Source organism: Coregonus lavaretus, assembly GCF_964263955.1.
Source record: "Coregonus lavaretus genome assembly, chromosome: 3".
NCBI lineage: Eukaryota > Metazoa > Chordata > Actinopteri > Salmoniformes > Salmonidae > Coregonus > Coregonus lavaretus.
The window spans coordinates 23,278,721-23,304,179 of NC_139990.1; the positions used below are offsets into that span (position 1 = coordinate 23,278,721).

The window sequence follows — 25,459 nt, forward strand, 5'->3', positions numbered from 1 at the left end:
TGAAATGAATTGTGTATGGCTCCCTGAGTGTGTGTGTGTGTGTGTGTGTGTGTGTGTGTGTGTGTGTGTGTGTGTGTGTGTGTGTGTGTGTGTGTGTGTGTGTGTGTGTGCGTGTATGCGTGTGTGCGTGTGTGAACCGTATGGCAGTACTAACTGTGGAACGCAGCCTGTGTCTGTGTGTGTTTGGAGCTGTTGTATCCATTCTGACCAGGCGGGGGCTGGGGCGGCTGGGGGTTCTGTGGTGGCCCGTGTGGCAGCCCGTGTGTTGGGGTGGAGGGGGGCGGCGTGGGGGTCATAGGGGTCATGACCTGACCCTGAGGAGAGGCGATCTGTAGGAGCCCCTCACTGTGACCTCCCTGGAGAGGCAGCATAGAGCCGGACACTAGAGAGGAGAGAGAGAGACACACACACACACACACACACACACACACATACACACACACACACACACACATGAAGAGCTACCAGGTTGTTGTCAATATCAATAGGTAGGCAGCAATCGATAAACAAACGTCACATAACAGGATGACGCAGTGACCCCCATAGAAACTGAAATAGAACACTTGTGGACATCTTTGGTAACACCTATCTGCCAAACAATCACCTAAGCTTTATTAAAAGATCACCTTAGGGAGCAGCAAAACAGGAGCGGACATTCCATTTTTCTCTATGTATTGGAACTTATTTTTGTCCAGCTCCCATTACTAAGTTGGATGTGCGTAAAACTCCCTCGGTCTTACCTGTGGGCGAGAGGGGCATGTTGGGGTAGAGGGTGATGGGCGGAGGGGCGCGCTGCGGTTCCGGCGGGAGCTGCAGAGGCGGGAGGGGCTGGCCGTAGTGGTCTGGAGGCTGTAGCTTGAGCGCCCCTGGGTGGGGGTGAGGGTGGGGGTGGTCCGACGGGGACATGCATGGTGGCATATCCATCTGGATACAGTCATGAATGTACTCCTCCTTGATCAGCCTCCCAGGGGGGCCTAGAGGAGAGAGGGCTACCAACAACATGGTATAACATTGTCATTAGTTTCAAGTTTTATTAGTCGTACGGGATACACATGGTATACACCGTCCAACGAAACGCTTACTTGCAGGTTCCTTCTCGACAATGCAACAACAATAAGAAATAATACAATATTAGAATACAAACATAAAATAAATGGCTCAGTAGAAAATAATAAAGATTTTAGCATAAGTATAATATTAACCACCTGTGTGTAATGCATTGTAAATGCATTTATGCAATTATAAACATTAAATGCTTTGTAATGAATACAAGTACATTTTTGCAAGGCAACTATAAAGAATTGATTAATGCAGAAACAGTCTGGCATCCAGGCCAGTGAGACATGGGCATACCACAATAGTACTTTTTTCACACTATTGTGCCAAGCCGAACCGTAAGTTGCTGGCTTGGATATTTTCTTTTCACATTGTCCTTTCCAGCACAGTTCCAGCAACTATGGTGGATGCTTAACCAGACCAGCACAGTGCAGCTTGGCTTGATGTGGCTAGGCTCTGTAGTATGATAAGGGTATAGGACTGAAGGGAAAGAGGAATGTTTGGAAATCTGACACCATCAACAAAGTAGATGAAGACAAAATAATACTGTTATAATTAACAAGCCTGCAGTAAGTTGGTTAGTACTGTGATAGTGCACTCACCTGTATTTTGGAGACTGAGACCAACTTTGAAAGAGAACAAAAGAAAGGAGGGGCAAAGAAAGAAAGAAAGAAAGAAAGAAAGAAAGAAAGAAAGAAAGAAAGAAAGAAAGAAAGAAAGAAAGAAAGAAAGAAAGAAAGAAAGAAAGAAAGAAAGAAAGAAAGAAAGAAAGAAAGAATACGAGAGAGAGAAAATGGGGGGGGGGGGGGTAAATGTCTGCAATTTCACTGCAATGATTGTAATTAATTCAAATTGTGGTGAAGTCAAAATATCATTCACATAAACCAACCTTTTTATGCGAGTAAAGTACAAAAATTCACGACAGGCCTGATGAAAACAGCAAATGTCGGTAAACTTTCCATATGTCGACATAAAAAAAATACGCTATACAAGGTGGGATCTTTTTGTGTCGGTAAAATGAATTATGTGAGAAATGGAGGTGGAAACGCTTTTATGCAAAATATTGATACACTATATGGCCAAAAGTATGTGGACACTCCTTCAAATTAGTGGATTCGGCAATTTCAGCCACACCTGTTGCTCTTAACCATAATAACCTCATCATGTATCTGCAAGTTGTTGGCTTGACCAGAGTGGGCACATCTGTTATTTTTTTACTAAACCATCAGTAGAATTGAAAATGCGATGGAAACCCATTTAACTTCATCATGCACAGCTTTTTATCCGCAAAAAGTCAATTTGATGGAAACACATCTCTGGTGGGGAACATGCGCATATTGTTTAAGCAGATTTTCGAATATTTGCATGAAAATCTGTTACTGTAATATTTGTAATGTTATGGCAGAAAACACAGCATTTCCAGTACATATCAGAAACACCTGCACCATTAGGCATTAAGCAATATAGGGTGAACTATCCCTTTAAGCTGTTGAACAGACCTACCAATGCCGGGCGAAACCACTCTCTCGTAGTGGTAGGGGTTGACACACACATTGTCATATTTGAGGTCGAAGGCGTATTGGCAGAACTTGACGTGCTTTAGCTCATTCTTGTGTAGGTCTGGCCAGCGCCATAGTCGAGCGTAGATCACATGGGGGAAGCCTTTCCTCCCTGCAACCTGGAGTGAGGGGGAGGGCGGAGAGAGAGAGAGAGAGTTAGAGATACATGGCCCTATTCAATCAAAACTAGTATATGGGTATAAGTTATGCAATTATAAACATTAAATGCTTTGTAATGAATACAAGTACATTTTTGCAAGGCAACTATAAAGAATTGATTAATGCAGAAACAGTCTGATGTGAGTAAGACTTTTAAGCAGGTCAACATTCACAAGGCCGCAGGGCCAGACGGATTACCAGGACGTGTACTCCGAGCATGTGCTGACCAACTGGCAAGTGTCTTCACTGACATTTTCAACATGTCCCTGACTGAGTCTGTAATACCAACATGTTTCAAGCAGACCACCATAGTCCCCGTGCCCAAGAACTCTAAGATAACCTGCCTAAATGACTACCGACCCGTAGCACTGACGTCTGTAGCCATGAAGTGCTTTGAAAGACTGGTCATGGCTCACATCAACAGCATAATCCCAGAAACCCTAGACCCACTCCAATTTGCATACCGCCCCAACAGATCCACAGATGATGCAATCTCTATCGCACTCCACACTGCCCTTTCCCACCTGGACAAGAGGAACACCTACGTGAGAATGCTATTCATTGACTACAGCTCAGCATTCAACACCATAGTGCCCTCTAAGCTCATCACTAAGCTAAGGATCCTGGGACTAAACACCTCCCTCTGCAACTGGATCCTGGACTTCCTGACGGGCCGCTCCCAGGTGGTAAGGGTAGGTAACAACACATCTGCCACACTGATCCTCAACACGGGGGCCCCTCAGGGGTGCGTGCTCAGTCCCCTCCTGTACTCTCTGTTCACCCATGACTGCATGGCCAGGCACGACTCCAACACCATCATTAAGTTTGCCGACGACACAACAGTGGTAGGCCTGATCACCGACAACGATGAGACAGCCTATAGGGAGGAGGTCAGAGATCTGGCCGTGTGGTGCCAGGACAACAACCTCTCCCTCAACGTGACCAAGACAAAGGAGATGATTGTGGACTACAGGAAAAAAAAGAGGACTGAGCACGCCCCCATTCTCATCGACGGGGCTGTAGTGGAACAGGTTGAGAGCTTCAAGTTCCTTGGTGTCCACATCACCAACGAACTATCATGGTCCAAACACACCAAGACAGTCGTGAAGAGGGCACGACAAAGCCTATTCCCCCTCAGGAGACTAAAAAGATTTGGCATGGGTCCTCAGATCCTCAAAAAATTCTACAGCTGCACCATCGAGAGCATCCTGACTGGTTGCATCACCGCCTGGTATGGCAACTGCTTGGCCTCTGACCGCAAGGCACTACAGAGGGTAGTGCGTACGGCCCAGTACATCACTGGGGCAAAGCTCCCTGCCATCCAGGACCTCTATACCAGGCGGTGTCAGAGGAAGGCCCTCAAAATTGTCAAAGACTCCAGCCACCCTAGTCATAGACTGTTCTCTCTGCTACCGCACGGCAAGCGGTACCGGAGTGCCAAGTCTAGGTCCAAAAGACTTCTCAACAGCTTCTACCCCCAAGCCATAAGACTCCTGAACAGCTAATCATGGCTACCCGGACTATTTGCACTGCCCCCCCACCCCATCCTTTTTACGCTGCTGCTACTCTGTTAAGTATTTATGCATAGTCACTTTAACTCTACCCACATGTACATATTACCTCAACTACCTCAACTAGCCGGTGCCCCCGCACATTGACTATGCAACGGTACCCCCCTGTATATATAGCCTCCCTACTGTCACTTTATTTTACTGTATATATAGCCTCCCTACTGTCACTTTATTTTACTTCTGCTCTTTTTTTCTCAACACTTTTTTGTTGTTGTTTTATTCTTACTTTTTTGTTTAAAATAAATGCACTGTTGGTTAAGGGCTGTAAGTAAGCATTTCACTGTAATGTCTGCACCTGTTGTATTCGGCGCATGTGACCAATAAAATTTGATTTGATTTGATTTGATTTGAAGTTAAATCTCTTAACTGGGCTAGAAATGTTTTAAAGAGGCTGTGCAGTCAAAAACGTGATTTTCCTCTTTTTTTTAATGATATTTCCACACCATGAGTTTGAAATAACACTCCAAATGTTATTTAGGCCTGGAATTTCAGCCTGTTCAGGTGGAATGGAGTTTTTGGCCCACATCATGAAACAGCAATCTGATCTGATTATTCTGACCAATGACCAATCATCTTTTATTTGCATATGTATCCTCCTACTTTGAAGGGGTAAATGGGGTAGACTTTAGAGTCTAGAGAATCCTATCCGCCAATCATGGTTGTGTACATAAATATATAAAAATGTGCATCAACATGCCCACACGATCAGACTGAGCATTTCAATTGCAAAAGGAGGCTCAGGGAAATAAATGTTTAATATATTTTGAGTTATTTTCATAAACACACACAGTGATTTATTAGACATACAGTGATGATTTAAAAATGAAAATAAATAGACTGTATGGGGGCTTTAAAAAATTCAATTTCTTTGTGAAGCTTGCGTTCAATTGCCCCTCCCTGTTAAACATAACAAGCTGATCTGACTGACTTAAGATGAAAACTTCAACCCTGTTACGGTCAACCCTGTTACTTTATTTGGCACTTAATAAGCACTTACTATAGTCATTTATTTATTTAACCTTTTGAAAAGTGTAGGCATCCTGATAAATAAGAACACACCCTTTTCCATTATACCTCAGCACACGGATCAAGAAGGCCACTTTCTAATTTTGAATTGTATATCCCCTCCGGGGCAAATCTGGTGTTGTAGATAGAATTCAAGCTATATTAGATCAAATCCAGACAGGAACTATAATTTTAGCAGGTGATCTAAATCACACATTCGGCAAGTTAGACAGACATAGCAATAAAAAAGAAAATACACTTAGTGACAGAATATAGAGACTGAACAGAGCACATCTTCAAGACCCGAAATGTATTAAATACGTAAACGAAAAAATAAAGACCTTTATCAACATAAATGGAGACATAGTGGCCAGAGAAAAGCTGACCCGACATAATTTTGAATGCTTTTAAGGCGTACATTAGGGGAATGATAATCTCATACTCGGCAACAGTTAAATCTTTGTTAGTAATGTATTTTTATTAAATGTTGATTTCTATCTTTAAAAAATACCATAAAAAATCTTTACACGGTAAAGAAAAAAATACAATTTCTGAACTTAAGCAGGAATATGATCTTTTACTTTTGAAGAGAGCCAACAACTACAGGTTAAACTCAAATAAAATATACTATTTAATGGCAAATAAACCTGGTAAACACCTCGCAGCCCCCACAAAACGAATACACGCCAAATCAGTTATCATTTTAAAAGATAAGGATAAAAATGCTTTCATTAGAAACAATAACGCTATTAATATATATATATTTTAAAGCTTCTATTAAACTCTATATGAATCAGAATTAAACAACAGTTGGACTAAATCTACAGCCATCTTTGACTCAATAACCCTGAAGCAACTATCAGCAGACAAAAAATAATCACCCAAAAATAAATATTAGACACTGTTAAAACATTTGCGCAGAGAAAAGCAGCAGGTACAGTGGGGGAAAAAAGTATTTAGTCAGCCACCAATTGAGCAAGTTCTCCCACTTAAAAAGATGAGAGAGGCCTGTAATTTTCATCATATGTACACGTCAACTATGACAGACAAAATGAGGAAAAAAAATCCAGAAAATCACATTGTAGGATTTTTAATGAATTTATTTGCAAATTATAGTGGAAAATAAGTATTTGGTCAATAACAAAAGTTTCTCAATACTTTGTTATATACCCTTTGTTGGCAATGACACAGGTCAAACGTTTTCTGTAAGTCTTCACAAGGTTTTCACACACTGTTGCTGGTATTTTGGCCCATTCCTCCATGCAGATCTCCTCTAGAGCAGTGATGTTTTGGGGCTGTCGCTGGGCAACACGGACTTGAGATCTGGAGACTGGCTAGACCACTCCAGGACCTTGAAATGCTTCTTACGAAGCCACTCCTTCGTTGCCCGGGCGGTGTGTTTGGGATCATTGTCATGCTGAAAGACCCAGCCACGTTTCATCTTCAATGCCCTTGCTGATGGAAGGAGGTTTTCACTCAAAATCTCACGATACATGGCCCCATTCATTCTTTCCTTTACACAGATCAGTCGTCCTGGTCCCTTTGCAGAAAAACAGCCCCAAAGCATGATGTTTCCACCCCCATGCTTCACAGTAGGTATGGTGTTCTTTGGATGCAACTCAGCATTCTTTGTCCTCCAAACACGACGAGTTGAGTTTTTACCAAAAAGTTCTATTTTGGTTTCATCTGACCATATGACAATCTCCCAATCCTCTTCTGGATTATCCAAATGCACTCTAGCAAACTTCAGATGGGCCTGGACATGTACTGGCTTAAGCAGGGGGACACGTCTGGCACTGCAGGATTTGAGTCCCTGGCGGCGTAGTGTGTTACTGATGTTAGACTTTGTTACTTTGGTCCCAGCTCTCTGCAGGTCATTCACTAGGTCCCCCCGTGTGGTTCTGGGATTTTTGCTCACCGTTCTTGTGATCATTTTGACCCCACGGGGTGAGATCTTGCGTGGAGCCCCAGATCGAGGGAGATTATCAGTGGTCTTGTATGTCTTCCATTTCCTAATAATTGCTCCCACAGTTGATTTCTTCAAACCAAGCTGCTTACCTATTGCAGATTCAGTCTTCCCAGCCTGGTGCAGGTCTACAATTTTGTTTCTGGTGTCCTTTGACAGCTCTTTGGTCTTGGCCATAGTGGAGTTTGGAGTGTGACTGTTTGAGGTTGTGGACAGGTGTCTTTTATACTGATAACAAGTTCAAACAGGTGCCATTAATACAGGTAACGAGTGGAGGACAGAGGAGCCTCTTAAAGAAGAAGTTACAGGTCTGTGAGAGCCAGAAATCTTGCTTGTTTGTAGGTGACCAAATACTTATTTTCCACCATAATTTGCAAATAAATTCATAAAAAATCCTACAATGTGATTTTCTGGATTTTCTTTTTTCAATTTGTCTGTCATAGTTGACGTGTACCTATGATGAAAATTACAGGCCTCTCTCATCTTTTTAAGTGGGAGAACTTACACAATTGGTGGCTGACTAAATACTTTTTTTTCCCCACTGTATATATATATATATATATATATTTTTTTTTTTTTTTCAAAAGTACACTACCTAAAAGGCACTCTATTGGTGGAATGACCCAACTGTTAAAAATAAATATATTCCTGTACAATATGACAGCATGTTTTAATCAATAGGCAATGTGGTTATATTTCATATTGTTTAACACTGAAAATAAATATGATTAAATATTAAACGGATGTGAAAATATACTGTCTGTCATGCAGATTGAAGCAAAGATGGAACCTCATGATAATCTTTCATGAGGTTTCTATGGAAGAGGAACAGAGACATTAGAGACACAAGAGACTTTAGCCTCAGTTTATACAGGCTTGGGCTAAAGTCAGGGATCAAATGATAGGGGTTACCGGGGATGCTGGTGTAGGGGACATGAGGCCGACTTATGGTCTTGTGATGAGGTAACCCTGCCTGGGACTTCAAAATAAGTGTCACCCTCACCCTTGGTCTAACGGTCAAGTCATTGGTTTCTCCTGTAGGATACCTTTTTTCCTTTAGTTTATTTAGCAAATATTTTATTTTGGGTTCAATGGCACCCAATTGTGGGATAGTCTCTTGTGGAGGAGGTGGTCTAAGGGAGGTGAATGTAGTGGACATGAGTCGGACACATGGTCTCATAATGAGGCAGCCCTGCCTGCGACTTCAAAATCAGTGTCATACTTGGTCTAACGGTCAAGACATTGGTTTCTCCCTTGGGATACCTGGGTTCAGATCCCGCCCGTGACACTGGCTTCTCCCATTACAAATCAGGGCACCCTCATAAACCTTGAAAATATGAACATATAAATTGTTTATGTAGAGAACTTTTCAGGGCACCTCCAAGAGTCAATGTGTACTCCTGAGTGGCGCAGTGGTCTAAGGCACTGCATCGCAGTGCTAACTGTGCCACTAGAGATCCTGGTTCAAATCCAGGCTCTGTCGCAGCTGGCCGCGACCGGGAGACTCATGGGCGGCGCACAATTGGCCCAGGGTAGGGGAGGGAATGGCCAGCAGGGATGTAGCTCAGTTGATAGAGCATGGCGTTTGCAATGCCAGGGTTGTGGGTTCGATTCCCACAGGGGGCCAGTATAAAAAAAATATGTATTCACTAACTGTAAGTCGCTCTGGATAAGAGCGTCTGCTAAATGACGTAAATGTATAATTCGCACCCTGTACCAAGTCTCATGTAGTGTGTGATGATGTCACTTTTGCTCTGCTACTACAGCTGCTGGGGTCAATACTGTTCTGACTGTACCTGGAGCATTCTGGAAACAGCAGGGGAAAGGGTGTGTGTGTGGCAGGGAGGTTAATTATGTGTAAATGGAGGGGGTTGAGTTTGTACAGTATTTAATGTGTGTGTGTGTGTTTGTGTGTGCCTGCGTGCGTGTGTTCATGCATGTGTGTGTGTGTGTGTGTGTGTGACAGAGAAAGAGAGAGACAAAGAGAGAGACAGAGAACGGGAGAGAGGGTGACAGAAAGACAGGATATGGATCTACATGTGACTTTGAGAAAAGTCCTTAGACATTTGAAGCCTGATCTAGTCTACAGCTATGTCTCTACAGCTCCCCCTCTCTCTCCCTATTTCGCTCTCTCTCGCTCTCTCCCTCCCCCTCTTGTTGGGGAGAAGGTCACAGAAGGTGAGACATGATGTCTTCACTCAGCAGTTAGGATTTATTCTGCCAGGGCGTATTGAATTAACTACCTCTCTCTAGTTCTACCGTGGGCGCGCACACACACACACACACACATACACACAGTATCAACAAACACACACTCTCAAAACAGACGGCCTCAGATTAGCCCCGGCCCCTTTCCTGTGTCTCAGACAAAACAACTTGCACAGCCCCTCCAGCCCTCCTCTCCCTCCCTATCTTTCTCCCTCTCTTCAGGGGGAGGGTGGGGGTTCTATGGGGAACTCCCTACAGCGTTCTCTCTCTTGACATGCAAATCTTGACTGTGTGCTTCTCTGTTGACAGTACATGTGGTACTGGCCACCATAACTCAGGCTTCAATGTACCCACAAGTTTCAGATTTTTTTTTTTAGCTAAGGCTGTTAGCAACTTTGTAGCATTAGCATCACCAATAACCAAACAGCCTCAACCACCATTGGTGATAGGATTCTCTTTAGCAATACTGAGGTGTTAGCTGCTATTAGCAAGTATCCCTTTGTCTCACTACTATAGCACCAGCTACATTAGGTAAACCTGGCTGTTAGCTAGCACTTTTAGTGTTTACTGTAAGTAGTGAGACTTCCAGCTGTCAGTAACTCTATAGTGTTAGCCTCATTGAGTACAGTCAGCTGCCTAGTAACTTTGCAGCATTAGCCACCATTAGCAAGGCTTAAGTAACTGAAATCTCATAGCATCCGCATAAATTAGCAACTCCTCATTTGACTATTGCTATGTAACATTAGCCAACACTGTTTACAGGCATAGTCTATGAAAGAGTTTAGCATTTATCTGTATCTAGGAAAATATATATAAGTTTCCATGTAGCCTATCGTCATAAAAATCATTCAGAAATGTCAATGTCTTTCAACACAATATCTCCGACATGTTTGACAGCAAGTGCTTGACAGAAACCTGGGCCTAACTCGGCAGTAGGTAGAAGAAACCTTGAGAGATTTCACAGTAGGCTACATATGACCATGTGGCATGACATACATAAATTGTCTATTTATGTATTGCTCAGTTTACTAAACTCAAGTTAAATAATCGCCTCGTCATATCGCACATTGTTGACGACAAGTTTCAAATAAAATCAGAATGCAAGATTATAATGAGGTTTATGGTATTTTTTGCATTTTGCACAATGCTTTTGCACTATGAAAAATTGCACTTTCTCTGTGATATTACATTTACATTTTAGTCATTTAGCAGATGTTCTTATCCAGAGCGACTTACAGCATCAATAGGCCTGTACTGTGTACTACTTACATGTCTCTATGTGTTCTATAGGTGACCCATCTGCAGGTGTCAATATAGTGCCTTTAGAAAGTATTCATACCCCTTGACTTATTCCATGATTTGTTGTGTTACAGCCTGATTTCAAAACAGATTAAATTGATTTTGTTTCTCACCCATCTACATACAATACCCCATAATGACAAAGTGAAAACATGTTTTTAGAAATGTTTGCACATTAATAATTAAATTAGGGCTGGGCGATATGGACAAAATATCATATCACAATATTTTTCACATTTTTGACAGTAAAAGTTCTAAATATGCTTTCTGAGTAGTTCATGACCCCTAGGGTAGCAACACATAAATTATAAGTGATTTCCTGCCACGAACTCCTGTCACGAACCTTTGGGGAAAACGCAAATTGGAACTTTCTCGTTCTCAACACCTGTGGCTGGATGCCACTCGGACTTGATGGATGTATCCCCGCCTTGTCATCTGTCCCTATCCGAATGGTCTGTGCTACCTGTAATCTGCCTGCCAAGGAAGTCGTCTCCATCTGCTTTTCCTCCTCCATCTTGTAGTAGAGTAGACGGAGAACAGCAAGAGGATTGTTCCAATCAGCGCTGGTCCCATGTCACAAGTCGTGGAGACCGAAGGCAGCGGCATTCTGCTAAGTGGACTGGAGTGTCTGCGAGAGGTCCGGAGCAGATTGTTATGAGGAATAGCTTTGCAGCCCTGGTGCCTGATCTACATGCACCTTCATCGCTGGGACTGCCTGTGTCTGCGACGGCTGAGCTGACTCCAACTACGCGGACTCCAGCAGCGGCTTCGTCATCGAGTTCTGCTCCTTTCCGTCTCTCTGGATCTGACGGGGCATTGCCTGCCATGGGAGGTCTGGACCTATCGCCGGGAGCTGCGGGCGTATGCTATCCTGCTTCTCGTGGGCCCGTGAAAGGTTCCATGAATTGTGTGAGGTGTAGGAATGGGCGGATTTCTCCATCCCCTTCTCCAGCCGTTGTATTGGGCAGTTCAATGGTGAGAAATGTCTCAGTACCTGGAGCAAAAACTGAGTGCAGGACATCAATAAGCTGCTCCCAAACATTTTAAACCTGCAGCAAGAAATTGAGTCTATCATAGTTCATGTGGGATTCAATGACATTATGAATGGGTCTCTGCTTGACACCAACAAACTCCCCATAATATCTGGCCCTGTGCCCTCCTAAATCGTGGCATTGAACGTTTCAGAAAACTTTTAGCCCTCTATAACTGGCTACATGACTACTGCAACTCTGTGGGTGTAACATTTATTCACAATTTCGATACCTTCTGGAAACAAAGCTAGTTTTATAAGGAGGAAGGGATCCACCCAAATAATTTGAGTTCCTGGATCATTTCACAGCATTATAAGGCTGAGTTGAGACAATGACTTATCAATGACCCAAGCCCAGCTCAGTTAATCCCTACCATTGTGTTGCTGAGTTGTCATAATGCTTCAGCAAATGTACATTATACCAGGGGCGTTGGAAGACATAATGTAAGTAACCTAATTTATGTCCCTCTAACTGCCCTGAATGCCTCTGCTGATCCTACAGCTATTGTATGCATTAATCATGTGCCTATGAACCAGAGTTATACTGTTAGCACTGAGGCGGTGTGCCCTAGTAGGAAGTCCACTGGGTGCAGCGCACCCTGCACTAACATAAATAACATGAGCATGTCTACTTCTGCTAAGCTTCCCAGTAAACAATGAAAACAATCAAGCATCCCAGAAACAGGCTCAGAACAGGGAAGCACGGCTGGCCCTTAAATGTACACGGAGAGCTAACATTAATAATATGCATGTTAATCTCTCATGGCTCAAAGTCGAGGAGAGATTGACTTCATCACTACTTGTTTTTGTAAGTGTTTTTGTAAGTGTTGACATGCTGAATGCACTGAGGTGTCTGTTTAAACTACTAGCACACAGCTCGGACACCCATGCATACCCCACAAGACATGCCACCAAAGGTCTCTTCACAATCCCCAAGTCAAGAACAGACTATGGGAGGCGCACAGTACTACATAGAGCCATGGCTACATGGAACTCTATTCCACATCAGGTAACTGATGCAAGCAGTAGAATCAGATTTTTTTTTAAACAGATAAAAACCTTATGGAGCAGCGGGGAACGTGAAGAGACACAGGCACAGACACACATACACATGATAAGACACGCACTCTACAGACACGTACACATGGATTTTGTATTATAGATATGTGATAGTAGAGTAGTGGCCTGAGGGAACACACTTAATGTGTTGTGAAAAGTGTTATGAAATGTAATGCCATGTAATATTTTTAATTGTATATAACTGCCTTAATATTACTGGACCCCAGGAAGAGTAGCTGCTGCCTTAATAAATACAAATACAAAATGGGGCTTTCTCCATTTATACTGTTGAATTTTCAGCATTTTTCATCAATTTCTGCATTTCCTGCAATTTTATTATATTTTCCATACTGTGCCACACAGCATGATGTGGGCAAGAAAACCTAGGCCTAGTTAATCGGTGAACTGTAGGAATCATAGAAATATAATGATTAATCTAATTCTATAGTTGGAATATAGTGGGCAGAACCTTGAATACATTGTTGTTAGACATGTTAATGAATGAATAAGTCAGTGAGGAATTATTGACAGGGTAGGGACCAAAGTGTTGGTCAGTGTTTCCAGTTGACCCTAATTAGATGTTTTCCTACTTCATGTAGCTAGCTAGCTAGCCAACATATTCATGCTTCGCCTATTCCTCTCTGATAAGATACCGTTGTACAAACATGCTTATCTAGGCCTACACCAGCACTCGTACCAGGCAGTATTAGCTAACTAGCTACGTTTGCTCTGACTCTTAGTACATTTAGCAAGCTAGCTAGCCAGCTAGCTAGCGATTAGCATTAGTGGCTAACACAAATTATTTTAGCAACACCTTGCTAAGAAAAGACAAACTAGCAAACAGTAGTTTGCAGACGGTAAGATACACAAACTAATAGTGTACAGTAATTATAGAACGCTTGTGGAAAGCAGCATGTCACCAACATTGTTGCATCCATCTGACCATGAAGAGTAAACGGCAAGAAAGTGCTCGTGACTCCGTGGTCAAGCAACTGATCTCTCCTTGAGTGACAGGGAGCAGGGCTTGGTGTGGTTAGCGGCACGCAGCAGCGGGAGGTGAAGGAGAGCGATGACTCAGGTAGAAAATTGAGTAAACTATCAAATTGGACATTACACATGTCGGAGTTGAGCATCACATTTAACAAACCAAACACTGAAATACCGTTATAAAACATAAAGTAAAAACTCAAACCGGTCCGTGCATCAATACCGGTATATAGTAAAATACGGTATACCACCCAGCCCTAAATGAAATACAGAAATATCTCATTTACATACAGTGGGGAAAAAAAGTATTTAGTCAGCCACCAATTGTGCAAGTTCTCCAACTTAAAAAGATGAGAGAGGCCTGTAATTTTCATCATAGGTACACGTCAACTATGACAGACAAATTGATAAAACAAAATCCAGAAAATCACATTGTAGAATTTTTTATGAATTTATTTGCAAATTATGGTGGAAAATAAGTATTTGGTCACCTACAAACAAGCAAGATTTCTGGCTCTCACAGACCTGTAACTTCTTCTTTAAGAGGCTCCTCTGTCCTCCACTCGTTACCTGTATTAATGGCACCTGTTTGAACTTGTTATCAGTATAAAAGACACCTGTCCACAACCTCAAACAGTCACACTCCAAACTCCACTATGGCCAAGACCAAAGAGCTGTCAAAGGACACCAGAAACAAAATTGTAGACCTGCACCAGGCTGGGAAGACTGAATCTGCAATAGGTAAGCAGCTTGGTTTGAAGAAATCAACTGTGGGAGCAATTATTAGGAAATGGAAGACATACAAGACCACTGATAATCTCCCTCGATCTGGGGCTCCACACAAGATCTCACCCCGTGGGGTCAAAATGATCACAAGAACGGTAAGCAAAAATCCCAGAACCACACGGGGGGACCTAGTGAATGACCTGCAGAGAGCTGGGACCAAAGTAACAAAGCCTAACATCAGTAACACACTACGCCGCCAGGGACTCAAATCGTGCAGTGCCAGACGTGTCCCCCTGCTTAAGCCAGTACATATTGGGAGAATGTCATATGGTCAGATGAAACCAAAATATAACTTTTTGGTAAAAACTCAACTCGTCGTGTTTGGAGGACAAAGAATGCTGAGTTGCATCCAAAGAACACCATACCTACTGTGAAGCATGGGGGTGGAAACATCATGCTTTGGGGCTGTTTTCCTGCAAAGGGACCAGGACGACTGATCCGTGTAAAGGAAAGAATGAATGGGGCCATGTATCGTGAGATTTTGAGTGAAAACCTCCTTCCATCAGCAAGGGTATTGAAGATGAAACGTGGCTGGGTCTTTCAGCATGACAATGATCCCAAACACACCGCCCGGGCAACGAAGGAGTGGCTTCGTAAGAAGCATTTCAAGGTCCTGGAGTGGCCTAGCCAGTCTCCAGATCTCAACCCCATAGAAAATCTTTGGAGGGAGTTGAAAGTCTGTGTTGCCCAGTGACAGCCCCAAAACATCACTGCTCTAGAGGAGATCTGCATGGAGGAATGGGCCAAAATACCAGCAACAGTGTGTGAAAACCTTGTGAAGACTTACATAAAACGTTTGACCTGTGTCATTGCCAACAAAGGGTATATAACAAAGTATTGAGAAACTTTTGTTATTGACCAAATACTTATTTTCCACCATAATTTGCAAATAAATTCATTAAAAATCCTACAATGTGATTTTCTGGATTTATTTTCTCATTTTGTCTGTCATAGTTGACGTGTACCTATGATGAAAATTACAGGCCTCTCTCATCTTTTTAAGTGGGAGAACTTGCACAATTGGTGGCTGACTAAATACTTTTTTCCCCCACTGTAAGTATTCACACGCATTATTCAATACTTTGTAGAAGCACCTTTGGCAGCGATTACAGCTGTGAGTCTTTATGGGTAAGTCTCTAAGAGCTTTCCACACCTGGATTGTGCAACATTTTCCCATTATTCTTATCAAAATTCTTCAAGCGCTGTCAAATTGGTTGTTGATCATTGCTTGACAACCATTTTCAAGTCTTGCCTGTCACGGTTTCGGCCGAGGCTGCCTCTCTTCCTTGCTCGGGCAGGCTTCGGCGTTCGTCGTCTCCGGAATACTAGCTGCCACCGTTGCATGTTTCTATGTTTGTTTGCTTTTGTCTGATTGTTGTTACACCTGTTATCGTTTAGTGTAATTAGTGTCCTATAAGTTCTCGTTGTGTTTGTCTAGTGTTGTGTGTGATTGTTTTCACTGTCGTGCGCTTAGCTTTTGATTGTACAGTTTGCTCGGTTGAGCTGCTCTCCATTCTGTGTTTTGGAGTATTTTGTCGCACGTATTTTGTGCGCCCGCTTTATTTCGCCTGTGTGCGGAGTTTCTCGCCTCAGGGCATTTGTGTTTGTGCTGTGTTTTGTTGCCAAACAACTAAAGTCTTTTGGACTTACTTTGTGCGTCCTGCGCCTGATTCCACCACCACACCCACCTACAGCTACACTGACAGAATCACACACCATACTCGATGGAGTCAGCAGGAGCCGCAGCAGCACAGGCGACGTTGGAGGACAGGATCCGCGAACAAAATGACCAGATCCTGCGGATGGGGTCCGCACTGCAGGAGGTGATCACCACCATCCGAGGCTGGGAGACCCGAGGGACTCCTCCACCGCCATCCTCCCTGCCCGCACCATCGGCAGGTCAGCCCATTCCCGCTCCGGAACCCAGAGGAGTTCGGCTCTCGCTCCCGAGGGCCTACGATGGGACCGCGGCCGGGTGTCAGGGATTCCTTCTCCAGGTGGAGCTTTACCTGGCCACCGTGCACCCGGCGCCCTCGGGACACGAGAGCGTGTCCGCCCTGATCTCCTGCCTTTCCGGGAAGGCGTTGGAATAGGCCAACGCAGAGTGGAGGAGAATCGACGCGAACACCATCACCTACGACGAGTTCTCCCGCCGCTTCAGGGCGGTGTTTGACCATCCCCCGGAGGGGAAAGCGGCGGGGGAGCGTCTGGTCTGCCTCCGGCAGGGGAAGAGGAGTGCCCAGGAGTTCGCCTTGGAATTCCGTACTCTAGCGGCGGATGCAGGGTGGAATGAGCGGGCTCTCATCGATCACTACCGATGTAGTCTACGCGAGGACGTCCGTAGGGAGCTGGCCTGTAGGGACACCAGCCTCTCGTTCGACCAGTTGGTCGACATGTCCATCAGGCTGGATACCCTGCTAGCTACCCGCGGACGTTCCGAGGGGGGTCCGTCCATTTCACCCTCCAGCGCCTCCGAGCCGTGCCCCATGGAGCTCGGGGGCGCTGGCGCTAGAGAGAGGAGGGGTCGGCTTACGAGGGGGTCCATCTCCTGCACCAACTGTGGTCGGGGAGGACACACCGCGGCTAGGTGCTGGGGATGGCCTCCTAGGGGAGAGGACGACAGGTCCCGCACTGGGGAGTCCTTCCAGGTGAGTAGGCGCCCCACTCACCCAGAGCTCTCTGTTGCACATTTCTGTATACCTGTGCGTTTTCCACAGGTAGCACCTCATTCCCAGCATAAGGCGCTGGTAGATTCAGGCGCGGCTGGGAATTTTGTTGATAAGAAGTTTTGCTTAGCCTTAGGGATTCCCCTTCTCCCAGTTGACGTTCCCTTCCCCGTTCATGCCCTAGATAGCCGTCCGTTGGGTGCGGGCTTGATCAGGGAGGTCACTGCGCCACTTAGGATGTGTGCGCAGGGGGGTCATCAGGAGATGATCCAGCTATTTCTGATCGACTCACCTGCGTATCCGGTGGTGCTGGGCATGCCCTGGTTGAGTACCCATAACCCATCTATTTCGTGGCAGGAGAGGGCTCTGATGGAGTGGTCTGCCCAGTGTGTGGGTCGATGTTTAGGCGTTTCCGTAGGGGCTACCTCGGTGGAGAGTCCAAACCAGGTGCCCACATTGCACGTTCCCCCTGAGTATGGGGATTTGGCTATTGTGTTCAGTAAGTCGAGGGCGACGCAGTTGCCTCCCCATAGGCAGGGAGATTGTGCGATAGACCTCCAGGCAGGAGCTGCGCTCCCACGGAGCCATGTGTATCCTCTGTCTCAGGAGGAGAAGAGAGCTATGGAGACGTACATAGACGAATCTCTGAGACAAGGATACATACGGCCCTCCACTTCCCCTGCGTCCTCGAGTTTCTTTTTTGTGAAGAAAAAGGATGGAGGATTACGCCCGTGCATTGATTACCGTGGTCTCAATCAGATCACGGTGAAGTACAGTTATCCACTCCCGCTGATTGCGACCATGACGGAGTCATTGCACGGGGCGCGTTTCTTCACTAAATTAGATCTCAGGAGCGCGTACAACTTGGTGCGCATTAGGGGGGGCGATGAATGGAAGACAGCCTTTAGTACCACCTCGGGCCATTACGAGTATCTTGTCATGCCATACGGGTTGATGAACGCTCCTTCAGTTTTCCAATCCTTCGTGGATGAGATCTTCAGGGACATGCAGGGGCAGGGGGTGGTCGTGTACATCGATGACATTCTCGTGTACTCGCCTACCCGAGTCGAGCATGTGGCCCTGGTGCGCCGAGTGTTGCGGAGACTGTTGGAGCACGACCTGTATGTCAAGGCAGAGAAGTGTCTGTTCTTCCAGGAGTCGGTCTCCTTTTTGGGTTATCAGTTGTCTGCGTCAGGGGTGAAGATGGAGGTAGACCGGGTGTCAGCCGTGCGTAATTGGCAAACGCCAACCACTGTGAAGGAGGTGCAGCAGTTTTTGGGGTTTGCGAATTATTACCGGAGGTTTATCCGGGGTTTTGGACAGGTGGCAGCTCCCATAACGTCTCTTTTGAAGGGGGGTCCGGTGCGTCTGCAGTGGTCAGCCGAGGCGGACAGGGCGTTTGGGAGGCTGAAGGACCTGTTTACCTCGGCTCCGGTGCTGGCGCATCCGGATCCCTCTTTGCCATTTCAGGTAGAGGTGGACGCGTCAGAGGCCGGTATAGGAGCCGTGCTGTCGCAACGGTCCGGCGCGCCACCTAAACTCCGCCCCTGTGCTTTTTATTCCAAGAAGCTCAGTCCGGCGGAGCGAAACTATGACGTGGGGGACAGGGAGCTGTTAGCCGTGGTACAGGCCCTAAAGGTGTGGAGGCACTGGCTTGAGGGGGCTCAACACCCTTTCCTCATTTTGACGGACCACCGTAACCTGGAGTACATCCGGGCAGCGAGGAGGCTGAACCCTCGCCAGGCGAGGTGGAATATGTTTTTGACCCGGTTCACATTTAAGATCACGTACATCCCTGGGTCACAGAACGGTAAGGCAGACGCACTGTCTCGGCGGTATGACACGGAGGAGAGGTCCGTGGAGCCCACTCCCATACTGCCGGAGTCGTGTCTGGTGGCACCGGTAGTGTGGGAGGTCGATGCTGAACTCGAGCGGGCGTTACGCACCGACCCTAGTCCACCTCAATGCCCGGAGGGTCGGAAGTACGTTCCGCTCGAGGTTCGGGATCGATTGATCTATTGGGCTCACACGTCACCCTCCTCTGGACACCCTGGTATCGGCCGGACAGTGCACTGTCTTAGTGCCAAGTACTGGTGGCCCACGTTGGCGAGGGATGTGAGGGTTTATGTTTCCTCCTGCTCGGTGTGCGCCCAGTGTAAGGCGCCTAGACATCTGCCTAGGGGTAAGTTACTACCCCTGCCCGTTCCACAACGACCATGGTCTCACCTCTCGGTGGATTTCCTCACTGACCTTCCTCCTTCACAGGGGAATACCACTATACTGGTCGTTGTGGACCGGTTTTCTAAGGCCTGTCGTTTGCTCCCTATGCCGGGCCTTCCTACTGCCCTGCAAACCGCCGAAGCACTATTCACCCATGTGTTCCGGCACTACGGGGTACCCGAGGACATTGTGTCTGATCGAGGTCCCCAATTTACCTCCAGAGTCTGGAGAGCTTTTATGGAGCGGTTGGGGGTCTCGGTGAGCCTCACCTCGGGTTACCACCCGGAGAGTAATGGGCAGGTGGAACGCGTGAACCAGGATGTGGGTAGGTTTCTTAGAACATACTGCCAGGACCGGCCGGAGGAGTGGGCAAGGTACGTTCCCTGGGCCGAAATGGCCCAGAATTCCCTACGCCATTCCTCCACTAACCTAACCCCTTTCCAATGTGTGTTAGGTTACCAGCCGTTTCTGGCACCTTGGCAGCAGAGCCAGATCGAGGCTCCTGCGGTGGATGAGTGGGCGCGGCGCTCGGAGGAGACATGGAACGCTGCACACGTCCACCTGCAGCGGGCCCTCTGTCGTCATAAGGTGAGCGCCGATCTCCACCGCAGTGAGGGACCGGTGTACGCACCTGGTGATCGAGTCTGGCTCTCTACCAGAAACCTGCCCCTCCGCCTGCCCTGTCGGAAACTGGGTCGGCGGTTTGTAGGGCCATTTAAAGTCCTGAGAAGGTTGAACGAGGTGTGTTACAAATTACAACTACCTGTTGAGTATAAAAGTATTAACTCCTCGTTCCATGTGTCTCTTCTCAGGCCGGTGGTAGCTGGCCCACTCCAAGAAAGTGAGATCAGGGAGACTCCTCCGCCCCCATTGGACATCGAGGGGGCACCGGCGTACTCCGTGCGGTCCATCTTGGATTCGAGACGTCGGATGGGGGGTCTCCAATATCTAGTGGAGTGGGAGGGGTACGGCCCGGAGGAACGGTGCTGGGTGCCGAGGAGAGACATTTTGGACCCGTCTCTCCTGACGGAATTCCATCGTGGGCACCCGACGCACCCTGCTCCGCGTCCTCCTGGTCGTCCCTGAGGCCGGAGTCGGCGCACGTCTGGAGCCGCGCGTCAAGGGGGGGTACTGTCACGGTTTCGGCCGAGGCTGCCTCTCTTCCTTGCTCGGGCAGGCTTCGGCGTTCGTCGTCTCCGGAATACTAGCTGCCACCGTTGCATGTTTCTATGTTTGTTTGCTTTTGTCTGATTGTTGTTACACCTGTTATCGTTTAGTGTAATTAGTGTCCTATAAGTTCTCGTTGTGTTTGTCTAGTGTTGTGTGTGATTGTTTTCACTGTCGTGCGCTTAGCTTTTGATTGTACAGTTTGCTCGGTTGAGCTGCTCTCCATTCTGTGTTTTGGAGTATTTTGTCGCACGTATTTTGTGCGCCCGCTTTATTTCGCCTGTGTGCGGAGTTTCTCGCCTCAGGGCATTTGTGTTTGTGCTGTGTTTTGTTGCCAAACAACTAAAGTCTTTTGGACTTACTTTGTGCGTCCTGCGCCTGATTCCACCACCACACCCACCTACAGCTACACTGACATTGCCATAGATTTTCAAGTAGATTTAAGTCAAAACTGTAACTCAGCCAATCAGGAACATTCACTGTCTTCTTGGTAAGCAACTCCAGTGTAGATTTGACCTTGTGCTGAAAGGTGAATTCATCTCCCAGTGTCTGGTGGAAAGCAGACTGAACCAGATTTTCCTCTCGGATTTTGCCTATTCAGTTTTTTTTTTATCCTGAAAAACTCCCCAGTCCATAACGATTACAGGCATACCCATAATATGATGCAGCAACCACTATGCTTGAAAATATGGAGAGTGGTACTCAGTTGATCCATCAACAGTTTTCTCCTATCACAGCCATTAAACTCTGTAACTGTTTTAAAGTCACCATTCTCCTCATGGTTAAATTCCTGAGCGGTTTCCTTTCTCTCCAACAACTGAGTTAGGAAGGACACCTGTATCTTTGTAGTGACTGGGTGTATTGATACACCATCCAGAGTGTAATTAATAACTTCACCATGCTCAAAGGGATATTCAATGTCTGCTTTCCCCCCCCCCCCCATCTACCAATAGGTGCCCTTCTTTGCGAGGCGTTTGTAAAACCGTCCTGGTCTTTGCGGTTGAATCTGTGTTTGAAATTCACTGCTCAACTGAGTGACTTTACAGATAATTGTATGTGTGGGGTACAGAGATGAGGTAGTGAAAAAAATACAATTATCCTGAACTTATTTAGGCTTGCCATAACAAAGGGGTTGAAAACTTATTGACTCAAGACATTTCAGATTTTCAGCTTTTAATAATAAAATATTATTTAAATGTAGTAACAGTGTAATAACAACATGAGCACTACGTTATCATCCACTTATAGGCCTAAATGTATAACATTTAATGTGCACATGATATACTGTACCTTTAGACCCTAGTAGTGAAGTTATTATAACATAACAGTATGGCCTACACTACAGAGTAGTGAGCATTCTGACATTCTGACATTTCCTCATAAAACAGCTGATGTTGCCAATAACATTTCCTATCCAGCAATGCTCACAATACATAGGTCCCTTTTTTTTTTACATTAAGGGGTATTGTGTGTAGGCCAGTGACAAAACATCTCAATTTAACCCATTTTAAATTCAGGCTTTAACACAGCAAAATGTGGAAAAAGTCAAGGGGTGTGAATACTTTCTAAAGGCAATGAATGTGTACATGAATGAATACACAATTGAATACACAATATATTATTTATACTATAGACTTTGCACAATGCTTTTGCACTATGAAAATGTCTATAGTCTATAGTATAAATTGTATATTGTGTATTCATTCATGTACACTGAGTGTACAAAACACGCTCTTTCCAGGTGAATCCAGGTGAAAGCTATGATCCCTTATTGATGTCACCTGTTAAATCCACATCAATCAGTGTAGATGAAGGAGACAATTGAGACATGGATTGTGTATGTGTGCCATTCAGAGGATGAATGGGCAAGATAAAATATTTAAGTGCCTTTGAACGGGATATGGTAGGTAGTAGGTGCCAGGCGCACCAGTTTGAGTGTGTCAAGAACTGCAGCGCTGCTGGGTTTTTCACGCTCAACAGTTTCCCTTGTGTATCAAGAATGGTCCACCACCCAAAGGACATCCAGCCAACTTGACACAACTGTGGGAAGCATTGGAGTCAACATAGGCCTGCATCCCTTTGGAATGCTTTCGACACCTTGTAGTCCATGCCCCAACGAATTGAGGCTGTTCTGAGGTCATAAGGGGGTACAACTCAATATGAGGAAGTCCCTCTCTTTTTACTACTGTATGACCCACCTGCAGGCGTCCGTCCAGGGTCCTCTGGATGGTGACACACTTGCTGGGGTGCACTCCATTGGTGGTGATGGCAGTGATGAGCGAGTCCAGCTCATCCTTCTTCTCCTTCAGCTTCTTCACCAGGCTCTCGATGGCGCGCTTGGCGAAGCCCTCATTCTCGCCGCCCTGCCGATGGCACATGAGGCTGTGCACGATGCTCAGGCAGGCGTCATTGCTGCTGGGGGCGTTTACTGACATGATGCTGCCGAGGGAGGGAGGATGGAGAGGTCAGTGGTTGGCATAATGATAATCCTTATCATATGTTATAACGTTTGTCATAAAGGTTCAGGTGCATGCAAAATGACACTGTCTTGTCACTTGACATTCAGTTGTTATGCAATGTTAATGACAACATTGTGATACTGTTATGGCATACAATTCAAAATAGTTTCCTACATAAGGACTTCATAACTCATTCATAACCCATACATTCTGCATTCATGAGCATAGACATGAGTGCACACCATTAGCGCATACAGACACACACACAAAAGGGGGGGAAGTTGTGTATCAAGGCTTGTGCTTTTAGTTGTTACGACGTGCGTGTGTGTGTGTGTGTGTGTGTGTGTGTGTGTGTGTGTGTGTGTCATCGTTCTTTACTGGCATTGTTACTCAGCTGATAACCCTCAGTATCAACAAATTAATTTAAGCGTTCCAACTGGCTTCCCTCTATCTCCACTCTAGAAAGAGTCCCAGGGCTGCATTCAATAAAATGTGCTTATTCAATGTTGATGTTGATGCAGTATCTTTGCTTACAAGCTGCTGCCCCTGCTCGGGTTGCCATTGCCAACCCTCCCGGCTGGTCTCCACCGGAGTCTCCAGGAATTGGCCTTTATCTTGGGGTATAAAGCTATTCTGGAAGATTATAGTAATGTAAATGACTGAGATGTGGAAAATGTTGAAAGGCTTCCTATGAATACACTCTTCATAATGCATTATAATTAAGCAATAATGCACGAGGGGGTGTGGTATATGGCCAATATACCACGGCTAAGGGCTGTTATTATGCACGACGCAACGCAGAGTGCCGTGGTATATTGGCCATATACCACAAACCCCCGAGGTGCCTTATTGCTATTATAAACTGGTTACCAAATATTTATTTTTTCATACCCATGGTATACGGTCTGATATACCACGACTGTCAGCCAATCAGCATTCAGGGCTCGAACCACCCAGTTTGTAATCACATTAATAATATCTTATGAGCCATGGATAGTGCAGTCTTATGCACAATATGCGTGCTAACAATTCTAATCTCCCAGAATGAGCTTGATCCAATTTGGCAACCCTGGCCTATCCGGGAGGCATCTACCTGTGAGGGGAATCTACCTGGTACTTTAAAGTAGCCTGCCCTTAACCATTCTACAGTTTCATTTGGAAAGGGGGAAAACATGTTTATGTGCTACTAGTGCAATGTGAATTTTATTCAATTGCGCCCCCCATACTAACTAACCAACATACCTCAACTACCAGGGTCGAGTTCAGGAGGCACGAAGTAAAAAAACGCCTCAAAACTGAGTGAAACAGATAGGTACTATCTACTTGATCTTATGTAAGCTCATTTCTGAACTGTTAGGCCAATAACGCCCAAATGTCACTATTAGGAAATCCATAGCAAAACTGCAGCCTTGCTCTGTTTGTCTGTCTGTTAATACGAGCCAGAGCTAAGATAATTCTACCATGACAGAGCTATTATAACCTGTTGCATCTACGTGGCTAATCTGACTGGAAGTGACTCTATGTTCTCCCTCCTCTCATTATTTTAATATCTGTCAGTTTGGAAACATGCTCACACAACAACATGGCTTCAAGCTGTGGGAGAAAGTCTCAGGCTACCAGTGTGTGTGTCCTCTGATGAAGGAAATTCATTGACACAGCTTCTTCAACATTGAACATCCACAAAAAGACAAACTCAGTCACTATAACGTGCGTCACATCACAAAATTGGCCAGTCCTATTCATATCAAGCAATGTGTGTCTTCGTTATTCACGATATACTGTATAGGCCAGGCCTACTGAGTTGGTGTTGTAGTAAAAAGCTTTTCTAGAGCAGGATAGCATTGCTTTGATAGTCGTTCTTTTTTAAGCAGTCATAGAGAATGGTGCATGTCACCATCAAAAAGCCAGGTGTGTCTGTCCTCTTACACTGAACCAATCTGAGAAGTATCTAGGGGCAGGGGTTAGGGGGTTATATTAGACTAGGCCAGTGTTACTGTGAGGTCATTCCTCCAATAGAGGTGGAGGGTGATATTATGAAAAGAGAGGATTTGGGGGCTCTGAGCAAAGGGGATAAGTCTCAGTTGATGAGAAAGCTAGGATGGTTTACAGTAGGTCTAAGGCAGTGGTCACTTTCTGAGTCAAAATGCAAGCTGAGATCTACCGTTCAGATGTTTTTTTTAATATTACTTAAAAAACGTAAGCCTATGCAACATTAACCTAGCAAAAACAGTACTGTAGCAATGAGGTTTGTGCAGTAAACTA

General features: G+C 45.4%; 1 protein-coding gene across 2 annotated transcripts in view; it reads right to left on the reverse strand.

The window, feature by feature from the left end:
• Window positions 1–23,173, reverse strand: part of LOC311122805 (mothers against decapentaplegic homolog 4-like) — a gene marked incomplete at its 5' end in the record, with an annotated part of 29,726 nt that extends 6,553 nt beyond the window's left edge. Inside the window, 5 exons of one of the 2 annotated variants that reach the window (XM_084158106.1) lie at window positions 155–382; window positions 741–974; window positions 1,659–1,682; window positions 2,560–2,734; window positions 22,937–23,173. In XM_084158106.1, coding sequence (XP_084014232.1) covers window positions 155–382; window positions 741–974; window positions 1,659–1,682; window positions 2,560–2,734; window positions 22,937–23,173 — 898 coding nt within the window. Of the gene's footprint in view, window positions 1–154; window positions 383–740; window positions 990–1,658; window positions 1,683–2,559; window positions 2,735–22,936 lie in introns of both variants that reach the window. The other variant, XM_084158105.1, reaches the window with a different exon arrangement.
• Window positions 23,174–25,459: the final 2,286 nt, after the last annotated feature.